Below are 13,067 nucleotides of genomic sequence, written 5' to 3'. Positions count from 1 at the left end.
GACTATGTGTTTCCTGTGCTACTTCAACACTATAATAATCCAGTCCGTTCTCTGCACATCCATCTCTGTCTGGTTTCAATCAGCCAACAAACAAGAAAAGGAACACACTACAACAGATAATCAGAGTGACAGAGAAAAGAACAATGGTGCCAACCTACCCTCCATACAGGAAACATCACTGCAGAGCCCCCTCACACAAACAGTTTGAACTTCTCCCGCTAGAGAACACTGTACGCCAAAACAACCTGACACACGAGCAGCTACTTCCAACCGGCCGTCACTCTGATGAACACTATCCCTTACCCTATCAATCACTCACTGTCAAAATATCCAATGCTGCTATTATAAATTATTATTCTACAGTTTTTAATGTACAAATGTTTGAACATGTACTTCATCTGTCAATGTAAATGTAAATAGACATATTCAGTCCATGTATATCCACTCAGTATGTCTGTGTAAGCTGGACAAATGATGTATACCTAGATACTTGGCCAATGAAGATGATTCCAATTCTGAATCTGAATGCTGCAGCTCGTCTTTTAACAGGAAAACGCAGGCGAGAGCCGTCCATCACTGGCTTTCTACCACACTCCGAAGCTCAAAACTCAGATTTAGGATGATACTCCACCCAGAAACTTTTAGGTTTGAAACACAGTTTTCAAAGAGGGAAGAAATATCATCAATAGAAACAACTCCTGCAGCCTAATACATATGTCTGACATGGAACACACCAGAGGATTGTGGGGCAGAGTGGGCTCATTTTTGTTGTGTGCATCTGCAACTCAAGATTATATTCACTATTGATTACATTGTTTTTTGATCAAATATCTATCAAGATTTCTTAGAGCCGTAGGACACATGTTTAGATTGAGCCTTTGGTCTGACCAACAGTTGACAAACCCAAAGGTACTCGGTTTACCATTGAGCACAAGTAATCGTACTTGTTCTTAAGAAATCATTTCAGTCAAATACAGTGAGGCCTGTACTTGAGGAAGATATTCCCAGATGCACTATTATTATCTGTGTGGAAACTCAGGAAGGTTTTATGTTGAGGAAGTCAAAGAGTATTAAAGGTAGTGGCAGAATGCAAGGAAGGAAAGCTTAGTCACATACTTGTTGATGCAAAGAAGTAAATGTCAGTGTGAGTCTCCTGAATGCCAAAAGAGGAATGGAAACCAGAGAGGTGCCCGTCAGCTTGTCTCTGAGACCTAATGTCTGACGGCTTTAAGTCTCTGTATATATGTGTATTCAGGTGTGTAACGTCTGCATTAATTGGCATTCTACTATGTGAAACAGGTCATGTGAGACTGAGCCATGACTAATTGTTTTAAGGGAAGGCATATAACTGAATAAAAGCTCTCTTTCCCTGATCCTGAAAGGTTTTCAGTCTGTAGCTTGTCCCACCACATGCTCTGTCCCCAATGATATTTCACAGTAGCAAAGCAGAAATCACTAGATGGCAGCAAAACACTCCCCTAACTGTCAGCTCGTTGTTCCTTCACAGCAGATTCTCTAAACTCGTCACTCATAAACACCATCAACTCCTGATCTCATGTTTTATCCTTCCTGCTGCTGTCTATAACAGAGTAAAACGCTCGTGCATCATGATTACCGGTCTCATCTTTCCTTTAAATACGAAGCACCACAAGGATTACCCACCATATGTTGGGCTAACTAATTAAATTAAATGTGACATTTAGCTGGAGGATAAGGTGGGAAAAGTGAGTGCAAGGGTAAGCAGATAATACACAAAGAAAATATATTTGAAAGACAAGACAAAAATTACTAAATATTCAATTTTATTTTAAAGACCTCAGAAGAAATGTTATAAGTAATATTCTAAGTAGCTAATACATAGATATCAATTAGATACGGACATGTACTAATTTTAATAGTTATAGTGGTAAAAGTATATCTCTCCCTCTGAAGACAGGATATATTGTATTAATAACTGGTCAAGGCATTCTGCTTAAAGTACATTGAGAAGCATCGCACAACTATTCATTGCTGAAAACAGTGAATTATGTGATTTTCTGCAGTACACACTATATTGCTGTTCATCTGATGCATACTATTTTAAACAATCAAATAAATCATGCAGGAATCTTAATTATAAGTTAGCAAATCAAGCGAAGTCTTTTGTTTTGTAATCTCTCAATAGGATGCTTGACAATACAATTTGGTGAATTTTCGATATAATATAATATAATACAACTTCACTCTCCACAAAGGTGTAAAACTGTTTTTCACCCGCCTTTGTCGTTCATTAAAACAAACACACACACACACACACATTTGTGTCAATAAAACACACAATCCAAAAGTGAGCTATATTCACAGCCCTATACTAAATCAAAAAACACCATTACGACGACGTTCATCTTCTAGTCATGTTCCTTTGACCAACATGTGTGAGTGTTCCTCAGCTGCCTGGATGTACCTGGATGGCCGGTGAATTGGCTGCTCTGCGCTTCCTCCTGCAGCAGAGTAAACCTCGCAGCCTGCTCCAGAGGAAAGAGGCCACCAGACACATGCTGTTGAGGAGCCAGGTGTTCCAGCCAGTGACAACGTTCTCCATGGCTATAACTCTACTCTTCACGGAGCCTCGCTTTTCCTATCTTTAACTACCAAGGCGCTCTTGGAGCTTTGGGAGAAGAGTTTCAAGAGGAGAGGAAGAAGAGATGACGAGGACCAACCTGATCATCCCTCCACAGCCTCTTTTAATTCAGTCAACACTCCCATCAGCACTTAGAGCCAAAGGACGGGCAGTTCGTCCTCATGGTAAGAGAGTGACAGGTGCCACAAAGGGTGTCGAGCTCATTCGGAGACCATCACACTCTCACATCTTCTAATCCTTCCATCTTCAATACAAAGCAGTTTTATTCTCCTCTCAGAAAATATCTGGATGGATGATACACTCCACCGACAACTAAATGTATCTTTAACACAGTAGATGTAATGTAAACAAATGCCCTGTGCTATTGGATTACTGTTCCAAATGTCATACAGACTATCGCCATGGGAGCTTCTACTCAAAACTCTCAACTGAGGCAATTTTATCTTATACTCTTTAAACCCCGAAGTGTTGTGTAAATACTAAAATAACATTATGAAATGGCAATCCTAATGAATAATTAAGTGAAAGAAAATTATAGGAATAAGGGATCTCTCAGGACTTCTAAACACAACAAAAGAATCTCTTGTGCAACAACGACCCTTTGGCTGTGAAGGTCATATGGCCACGAGTTCAAGAATGCATCATCTGGCTGACCAGCCAATCACAGCGATGTACAGCATGTCTGGAGAGCGCCGGGGCCTCCTCGGGCTTCGACATTGGCTCCGCCAAATACAATAATGAACTCTGAAGGTGCGCTCGCTGCTTTAATTAATCTCTCAGCTGGGCGAGAAAAGCAAAACTGCTCTTTAATTACTCGCAATGTCTCAGTTTACTGTGGAGTAGATTACTCACGTTGCAATTGCAGCAAATGTGGTTAGTTGAATCCAAGACAAAATGTTTGACACTATTTTTGGCTCTCTTTGGTTATCACATGATTTGGCACATTGATAGCATTTTTATTTTGGGAGCATCTGTTTCTCAGGTGAACCCCCAAGTTATTCCCCAGGCATTACACGGCAGCCCAGCGCTCCGAATGCTCAAGATAAGTCCAATGCACGTCTCATACCTACATCTGATCATCTTATATTACAAACTATTACTTAAGACATGTGGCTCTTATTTACTGTGCTTTAGGTATTACCATAATTGTGTCATATTTAGATAGATAGATAGATATATACTTTATTAATCCCCAAGGGGAAATTTGTCGTAGCAGTAGCAGCACCAATAAACCAAACACACAAGAATAAAAAAATACAAAATAAAATATAAAATATAAAAAACAGGGATGAAAGATATAGAAGCATACAAAGCAAAATATAAAATATCCATCACATTGCTTGTTGCAGCCTTATTAAATCATTGCTAAAAATACATAAAAACAGTAAAAACTGTCTCAAAGTATTATTCTTACTATAATGAGAGCATCAGCACTGTAGTGTATGTGTGTGTAGTTACAATACTTAATTATATGAATATCTATTATGATTTTTGATGACATTAACTGGTGTCATATTGGTGTAAAATAGATAAATTGAGGTTAAAGTATATATTGCTTGCAAGGAATGGATTTGTTCTGCATTAGTCGATTCTGTACACGGTTGCCATGAATTAATCGGTCACCCCATTTCTAGATGAAAGGTGAACAGAGTCAGATTTGACACCTTATGATAGTGCTGCCTTCATAAACTCACCATGGGAAATATTTTTACTTTAGTTATTAATAAAAACAAACAAGTGATATGTGCTTTGTCCTGAGGTTAAAGTTAATCCTCAGATATGATGACCTAGTCACATTTAATGTATCTCTAGAGGACACAGTAGCTGGGTTTAGATTACACACAGGATGGTGGTCGTGATGGCGGCTTGTTAATCAAGAGTAAAGACGAGGACCAGAGAGAGAAAAGTGTGCAACATGGTGTTGAGAAAGCGTAGAAGACTGATGGGCCCTTTAAATGCATTATATATGTTACCCCTGTGGAGGAAAAGGTGGATAATTTGAGATCAAGTCTAAGAAGTGGTATAAATATTAAGAATAAACATCTGCAAGCGAGAAGAGGCGGAGAGAGGTTTGATAGTTTGTCAGTGAATAAGCTGGCTGTTCAGGAAAGGCTTAAAATACAGGAAGATTTAAACAAAGAATTACGTTTACAGGATTAGATATCATGTTAATTGTGAAGTGGATATTGTGAAGTGTTTTTTTCATAAACCATTGGTTGGGAATGCAGGATCGAGTGAACGAACAGGAAAGAGGAGATCATTATGACAAAAGAAAGTTAAACTGATTTTAACAGTTCCCTCTGGGGTATTGAAAAGCATAAAATAGAAAGTGTGAATTTTGGGAAGAATGTCAGAATTTCAATTCAGCGAGAGAAGTTTTGAAAAATAAACCAAGAGAGATCGGAGAGGAAATACAATTAAGTTTGAGTGACAGTTTCTCATGTATTTAGTGTTAACCAGAATAATGGATATCATTCAGGCAAACTTTTCTTTATTTAATTTGTTACCTATTGTTTAGTTAATCATTTATATTTTATTTGGTTTGTTGTCGTATTAGAGAGGGAGTCCACACGCCAGATTAGTGGGTGGCGGTAATGCACCCGAACGCTGTTTGTCAACCGCCATTAACACAAGAGAAGAAGAAGAAGGAAGAAGGAAGTAAAAGAAGGCAGACGAAGAAGAATAAGAAGAGTGAATCTATTACATATTTTGGAGTATGTATTTTCTGCATTGCACGTTGAACCCAATGTTATGAGTCCAGCTGGGAGGGCGACCCGTCTTGGTAAAATTAGGGTTAATGAAGGTTGTAGCTTGTCTAGCTCACTGCGGATAAAAAGAGATGTCGTTTGCATTTTAGCAACGTTTCGCTAACGCGTTTATTGATCCGGGAAGTCCGACTGAATAGCAACGAGTTTCACTTTAAAAACACTACATATAATAAAGGTACGTTGATACTGATCCGAGACGTCTCTCTGGCTTATAGCTCATGAAGCATTTTTCTGTACATTATGAGTAAAATAGACATGGTTTTGTGGATAACATGCATCGTAAACGTCCCAGGATACATTAGTTTACTTAACTAACACCTCGCTAGCTTGCTACTGTTAGCCCGTATGGTTCAGAGGAGGAGCTGACATTTCTCGACCAAAGTCCGCTGATACGCGGATTGTTTTTCTTTTTACCGTTTCTACTCGAGTGAAATCCAGCTGAAAATCCAATTAAATCACAGGATTTTGCTGCCGTTCGTTGAATGCTCTGTTTCTCAAGAATATTCGGTTGTGTTTGCTTTGTTTGGACAGGAGCATCCACCCTAACCAGGCAGGAAAACAAAGGCAGGGCAGTGGTGTAATGTCAGCTGATGCCCCCATGCTGCTGAGCTGCTGACTGTCACTTCCATCATCATCGTCATCATCATGTCTCTGGGCGACAACCCTCACCTGCTGCTCGGCAGGATTCGCTTTCTCAACAGGTGTATCGAGTGTTTCAAGAGGGGCGAGGTTGTGTCGGAGTGTCTGTGCTATGTCCCCAAAGAGGTGTGCTACAAGATATGCAAGGATTCATCGTCCACCTCCTCAGCCTCCACCGGAGCATCTACAGGAGGCTCCACCATGGGGAAAACGCTTGTCTCTGTCTATGAGAGTCCACACCAGACTCCACACGTTAAGAAATTAGGCAAGTACAACATAGAACCCAAGAAAGGCACTTGTATCCGGACGACAGGGGAGGAATACTGCAACAGCCAGGGCCTGTGGGTCAAAATCAATAAGGTAAGATTCTCTCCTTGCTATGTTACACTCACTGAACCAGAGCCATTAAATTACTGAGAGATGTTGAAATTGGAAAAGGATCATTTTTAAGTTATTGTGCACATTACAGCACATTTTCAGTGTCACACTGCAGCAACATATACAGTTTATTTCACGTTACTTCCACAATATATACAATTTGGTGTAAAAACCGATGGTGTTAAATCACACTTGCGATTGTTGAAATAATTGAAAATGAAAGTTGCATCCTGCATAACCCTACTTGTCCCTCTGTGGCTAGGATGCTTTTATTACCAGTTTTGTCAGTTTACAAGATTTGTGGTGGGAAAACACATGTTGACATTACGATCCACGTCTGCTTCCAGGAGCAATTGGAGGAGCACCGTCCGGGCCAGGAGCTGGAGGAAGGCTGGATCCTGGTGTGTAAACACACAGAGGGAGGCGACAGGCTGGTGCCGGTGGAGTCACCGGAGACCATCAGCAGACAACAGCAGCTCTTCGGCTACGACCACAAGCCCTGCAACAGATGGGAGCAGGTGGTCAGTGTGGAGAACGCACTTTACATGGGCTCCAAACCCAAAATCGCTGAGTGTGATAACGCTGCCGTCCAGAAGCTACGGTGAGCATGTTTGTGATAAATCAGATGAGAGAGCCAAGACTTTGTGGTTTGTTTGAGCAGATCTTCAAATTAAGTTTTTGCTGGTCCCCTTCCAATATTCCAGGTATGTTCCTCCCACCTGGGCATATGAATGTGACGAGGACTTGGTGCATTACTTCTATGACCACATTGGGAAAGAGGATGAGAACCTGGGGAGTGTGAAGCAGTGCGTGACCAGTATTGATGTTTCCTCATGTTCGGTGAGTCACATCTGCTCCAGTATTTGTATTTCTTTGTGTTTCCCTTTCCAAACTGTCCAGACAGCCGGTCCTTCTGATATGGAGATATAAAAGCTGCAGCTGTATCCATTTTCTAGCCATTAAAATGAAACGGTATGAGTATTAAAGGCAAGCAAACATCCAGTCTTTACAAGATTCAACTTTTTTAAATTTATTTTTTACTTCCTATCATATAGCAGATTAAAGTGAATTGATTGTTACATTGAGTGTTCCTGTGAAACACGTGTAATGAGTCAGTAAGTGAAGGGTTTAATACATGGGATGACCTTGATATTTGCTGACAGGAAGATCCCAGTGGAGGGGTGAGCTGTCTGACAGACGGAGACACTGAAACTTACTGGGAGAGCGACGGCATGCAGGGACAGCACTGGATCCGCCTGCACATGAAGAGAGGCACCGTGGTGAAGTGAGTGAGCTGCTGGGCAAACAAGTGACACCTCTGTCGGTTGGTCTGTTATTCATTGTAATCCAAACCCTGAACTTAATGTATTTAATATTTGTGTTAGTACTTTCTTGATGTCGGCTACATAGTATACATGTATTTGTATTATATCTGTTTGTCAGCAGAATTCTTCCTCTCTGGACCGATATTATAGCCAGCATCTGAACATAAAGACTTCAACACTAGAGTTAAGAATTCTGTCCTGTGGTAAATTGTAGATATTGCTTCTCTTTGCTCTCTAGTAAGCTGATATTGACTGTGGACTCGACAGACGACAACTACATGCCCAAACGAGTCACAGTGTTTGGAGGAGAGGGAGACAACCTGAAGAAGCTGAGTGACGTCACCTTAGACGAGTGAGTCCTTTCTTTTATTGCTATTATTATTATTTAGTAATATGATTAGGATTAAATGCAATAAATAAATCCGATATGTTTTAATAGAAGGCCAATATCCACCTAATATATTGGTTTTGCCCCAATTACTTGATAAAAGTGGAAATATATAGAAGACTAATTTGTAAATATGAAGCCTATGTGCTCTTTTTTTTCTATAGCAACCTGATTGGAGAAGTATGTGTGCTGGAGGATATGATTTCCCACCTGCCTGTAATTGAGGTCCGTATTGAGGAATGTAGAGGTAAGGCCTTTTAAAATGTTTCTATGGTAATTTGACCAAATATCTTCTGTGATTTTAAACCCTTCAATATACTTTGTGTGGTTCTTTGGCTGCAAAAACTTCTATAGCCTTGTAATGTACCTGAAATTACATTTGTTGGCTCTACAGATGAGGGTATAGATGTCCGGATTCGAGGTTTAAAGATCAAGTCATCGTGTGAAAGAGACCTGGGTCTGAATGCTGATGTTTTCCAGTCCTCGAACCTGGTGCGTTACCCCCGTCTGCAGGGCAACACGCCCGACGTCCTGTACCGCAGAGCACTAGTCATCCAGAGGTAACATTCATCTGTCATGGGAAATATCATGCAGGGAAATATTGATAACCTAATTGTGGTGTTTTTTGTGACAACCAAACTACGTGCATGTCCAGAAAGTCTTACAATTGTCATGATCATTTGTTTTTTTTAATGAACCAGTCGGTTTTATTTTTCTGTCTCGCTCTCCGCAGATTCATATGTCTCCTGGACAGTGTGCTCCCACACTTGGTACCAGCCTGGGACTACAGTCTGGGTACCTTCAACCAGATCAAAGTAAGTCAGAGTGGAGTCTTTAAAATACTGATTTATTGCTGATCTTGAATTGTCTAATTAACTTGACAAACACTCAGCTGTTATAAATCTTTTTGGTCTGAGGAAATATTAAAATTTTATGAGGATTTGTAATGAATCCAGAATGCATGATATTCTAATTTTCTGAGACAGTCCTGTATATGAGACTGACACTGAATAACAATTAGGCAGTAACCAGCAATAAAGTCCAAACCAAAGTTTTACTAGCTTTATAGTAAATACACACAAACGGTAATGGCCTTTGTGGTTTTTTTCAAATTTTATATAAAGCTTTACTGGAAATCAATGAGCACTGTTCTAACACTGAAGGTATAAAGTGGAGTGAAATAGCATCCGTTACACATAATGAAACAAAAATGTTAAGAACAAAAAATGTGTACAAAAGACATTAAGTAGTGGATAAGTTCTATAAATATATTTTAAAAATGCTTAATATCATCCCACTCACACTTACTGATGCATAAAGACTATTTTTAAAACCTCATTGTTATAATATTCTGATTTCCTGGTGCAGCTGTACTTGTGAAAAACTAGATATGCCTCCAAAATGACTTTCTTTGGCGCCCTCTAGAGCATAAAGCAGTTCCTGCTGCTGTCCAAACGCCGCTCAGCCCTCATCACACAGTGCCTGAAGGACTCTGAGACCAGTAAGCCAAACTTCATGCCCCGGCTGTACATCAACAGACGTCTTGCCATGGAGCACAGAGACAACCCTTCTCTGGACACCAGCTGCAAGAACGCTGTTTTGAATCAGGTATAAAAACACTTTGAGTTGTGACACCTCCTCCTTCGGTGTGATGAGATGCATTTATACAAACAGGAGTCTGATTCGGTGATGCATTATGGGTGCTGTTTCTGTTGGTTTATGATTTTTATTTTTCTCCTTGCAGGTGTATGAAGGCCTCAAGCCGTCTGACAAATTTGAGAAGACTTTGGATTATCGGTGAGCAGGCATCTGACCTTTCTTGCCTGAATATAACTGAAACATCGACGGCATTCAAATCTAAATGTACCATATTTTCTCTTGGTTTGTCAGATGGCCTGCCCGTTATGACCAGTGGTGGGAATGTAAGTTCATTGCAGAGGGAATCATAGACCAGGGAGGCGGATTTCGGGACAGCCTGGCTGACATGTCTGAGGAGCTGTGCCCCAGCTCAGCTGAGTGTCCCATGCCTCTGCCATTCTTCAGCCGTACGTCCAACCAGGTAATCACTCACCTTTGTTGCTGCATTTTTTTTTTACAGTAGATTTGACCGAACCAGTGGTCTGATTGGCTCCGCCCTTATTTTTGCTCGCTGGTCTTTTAGGGCTCCTTGGAGGCCAGGGATTACTACGTCCCCAACCCATCCTGTAATGAGTTCCACAAGTATGACTGGATCGGTCAGCTCATGGGAGCTGCTCTCAGAGGGAAAGACTTCTTGGTGAGTGATGCTATTGTCGGTCGTTAACAACGCTGTGAAGACTGAATGGGTGGATTTAGAGGCTTGATTCTCTGGCTGCTTCTATAGGTGTTGGCTCTGCCCGGGCTGGTGTGGAAGCAGCTAACTGGGGAGGCTGTCAGCTGGAGTAAAGATTTCCCAGCTGTCGATTCTGTTCTGGTGAGGACATTCAAACCATTACACCTGCTTAACATGTGATGTAACATACAATGTAGGCTCTGCAGCCTGGGTTTGTACAGCACATCGAGTCTGAAACCTTCTTTGGAAGGAGAATTGTCAAGATTAATATTTAATGTTTTATTAGAATGCATAGCTACCAGGATCCTTATTCACTTAAATGACCAATAAATATCACTGTATTGCAATTAAATAATTTAGAATTTGACAAACAGTCACATTGTCTCAAGTTACATTTGGATGTGTGTTCAGGTGAGCCTGCTGGATGCCATGGAGAATTTGGACCAGGAGACGTATGAGTTTAGGTTTGGGGAGGAGTTGGTGTACACCACCCTGCTGAGCGACAGCCAGATGGTGGAGCTCATCCCCGGTGGCAGTAATGTGGCTGTTCGCTACGAGGACCGCAGCGAGTTCATCCGCCTGGTGCAGAAGGCTCGGCTGGAGGAGAGCAGGAAGCAGGTGGGACTTGCTACTATAAGTGTGGTTTAAGTATAAACTCCTCCAGTAATTATGGTGTGTGTGTAAGCGGCTATATCATTGAATTGCGTGCATCTGCCTCATTGTCTTTTTGTGTGTCACAGATTGCAGCCATGCAGGCAGGGCTGCTGAAGGTGGTTCCTCAGGCGGTGCTTGACCTGCTCACCTGGCAGGAAGTGGAAAAGAAAGTGTGCGGAGACCCTGAGATCACTGTGGAGGCCCTGAAACGACTGAGTGAGTGTCCAGCTTTGAACGTATCTTTGACAATCTACACACAACTTCTGCATTTATTGAACAGTTGTTTGTTTTAGCCGTGCTAGCAGTCCACTGCTTTGGTCCAGACTTAAATAATTAAAAAGTATTGGTTGTACTGATATCAATGCTGCAAGATAATGCAATCGAAAGTAAAGTTAAGGAAACACACATTCATCCTTTCAGAAGGTGCCATGCTCTTAATCAAATTCGGCAAAAGATTATAGATTATCTTTAATTCAATATTGTAGTAAAGAGTCATTAATGGGTTTTTGTTCTATCTCCCGACCAGCACGCTATGAGGACCTGGAACAAAGTGACGTCAGAGTACAATACTTATGGGAAGCACTGACGAGCTTCACCAATGGTCAGTTCACTGTTATCAACGTGTTACAGAGCATGTGTATTTGTCCCTCTGAAAATATAAACCGATACTATAGCTAAACTGAAGAAATGAGCGACATTTATCGGTAGTGATTTATGTTCTTGCTTTCAGAGGATCGCAGCAGGTTTCTGAGGTTTGTAACTGGTCGAAGTCGTCTCCCTGCACCTATCTACGTCTTCCCTGACAAACAAGGGTGAGTGCAAGTACATGCCTTACATACAAGGATGACAGTAAATCATTTTAGCTTGCAAAATTCCTACAATAGAACATGGTGCTATTCATTTTTGGGTTTCCTGATTTAGCGCCGAAACGACCGATGCACTTCCTCAGTCCTCCACATGTTCCAGCACTCTTTATTTACCCAACTACCCCAGGTATACCAATGTTCTGTGTTTTAAACAAGCAGAATGTGTTACAATTGTGTTTCAATATGGAGTGTATTGTTTGTTTGGTGCTATACCAAAGAACACAATTTAAATACCGGTTGCTTTCATCGTCCATGCTACACTTAATTAAATTCAGCTCTTAACTTTTTGTAAATCTGCTCTTTATTGACAGTAATATTACATTCATAGCCTCCAATCCTGTCTCATCCTCTTGTTCCTTCTGTCCTGCAGTGCAAAGGTTTGTGAGGAGAAGCTGCGTTATGCTGCTTACAATTGCGTGGCCATCGACACTGACATGAGCCCCTGGGAAGAGTGATCTCCCTGCTGCTTCACTCAACCAACACTTTACAAATCACTGTTGCATGGAGAATAATCTTGTCATGTGTTCACCATATCTACGCAACTGCCAATTAATCCTAGCTGTATATATTAAATAACTGGAAAGATGGAAAGACTTTGTGTGTTTTTTAAATTATTTGTATTGTTCTGAATGAAATGTGGGTCAGTGGTTAGCAGGTCTGTATCAATCAGGGGGTTGCTGAGCAAGACACTTAACCCGGAATTGCTCCCTCTAGCTGTGTCTACGGTGTATGATTGTAAGTCGCTTTGGATAAAAGGGTCAGCCAAATGACATGTATTGCAAAAAAAAATGTAGATACAATAATAAGAAAACAAATACAATTCAAGTTGACCCCAAAAGTTCAGTCATGACCGTGGAAATAGTAGTTTGATGAAATATCCTGAATAGTTGTCGTTTTTTACAAAAATATATAACAAATCTGCTGTAAATATGCATACTGTAATGTTTTTATTAATATTACATTACATGTCATTTAGTTGATGCAATATAAATAAAAGATAAATATGTTTATGTTACGATTTTTCATAATTTATCGTAGCTATATTAGATATTTACTAAATATAATTATCATTTAAGAATGGTTGATTAAAAGTATACATTCATATGATTTATATAAAT

General features: G+C 40.5%; 1 protein-coding gene across 1 annotated transcript; it reads left to right on the top strand.

The window, feature by feature from the left end:
* The first annotated feature begins 5,344 nt into the window (after positions 1–5,344).
* hectd3 (HECT domain containing 3) lies at positions 5,345–12,964 on the top strand. Its single transcript, XM_056420741.1, has 20 exons — positions 5,345–5,563; positions 5,920–6,387; positions 6,753–7,006; positions 7,110–7,245; positions 7,569–7,690; positions 7,969–8,082; positions 8,283–8,365; positions 8,513–8,678; positions 8,852–8,933; positions 9,544–9,726; positions 9,863–9,915; positions 10,009–10,177; positions 10,280–10,393; positions 10,481–10,570; positions 10,841–11,047; positions 11,170–11,299; positions 11,610–11,684; positions 11,814–11,895; positions 12,005–12,076; positions 12,320–12,964. The coding sequence occupies exons 2-20, from the start codon at positions 6,034–6,036 to the stop codon at positions 12,402–12,404; spliced, it is 2,571 nt and encodes an 856-aa protein (XP_056276716.1). The 5' UTR covers positions 5,345–5,563; positions 5,920–6,033; the 3' UTR covers positions 12,405–12,964.
* The last annotated feature ends 103 nt before the right edge of the window (positions 12,965–13,067 follow it).

Source organism: Pseudoliparis swirei, chromosome 8, assembly GCF_029220125.1.
Source record: "Pseudoliparis swirei isolate HS2019 ecotype Mariana Trench chromosome 8, NWPU_hadal_v1, whole genome shotgun sequence".
Taxonomy (NCBI): Eukaryota; Metazoa; Chordata; class Actinopteri; order Perciformes; family Liparidae; genus Pseudoliparis; species Pseudoliparis swirei.
Note: the sequence above shows the minus strand (reverse complement) of the source record. Positions and strands in the feature narration are given on the sequence as shown.

Bases quoted from the DNA above. Each gene is read 5' to 3' on its own strand.
- hectd3 (XM_056420741.1), top strand. From the start codon at position 6,034: ATGTCTCTGGGCGACAACCCTCACCTGCTGCTCGGCAGGATTCGCTTT. The intron at 8,679-8,851 runs GTAACATTCATC...CGCTCTCCGCAG, and splicing joins AGAGCACTAGTCATCCAGAG to ATTCATATGTCTCCTGGACA. The intron at 11,048-11,169 runs GTGGGACTTGCT...TGTGTGTCACAG, and splicing joins TGGAGGAGAGCAGGAAGCAG to ATTGCAGCCATGCAGGCAGG.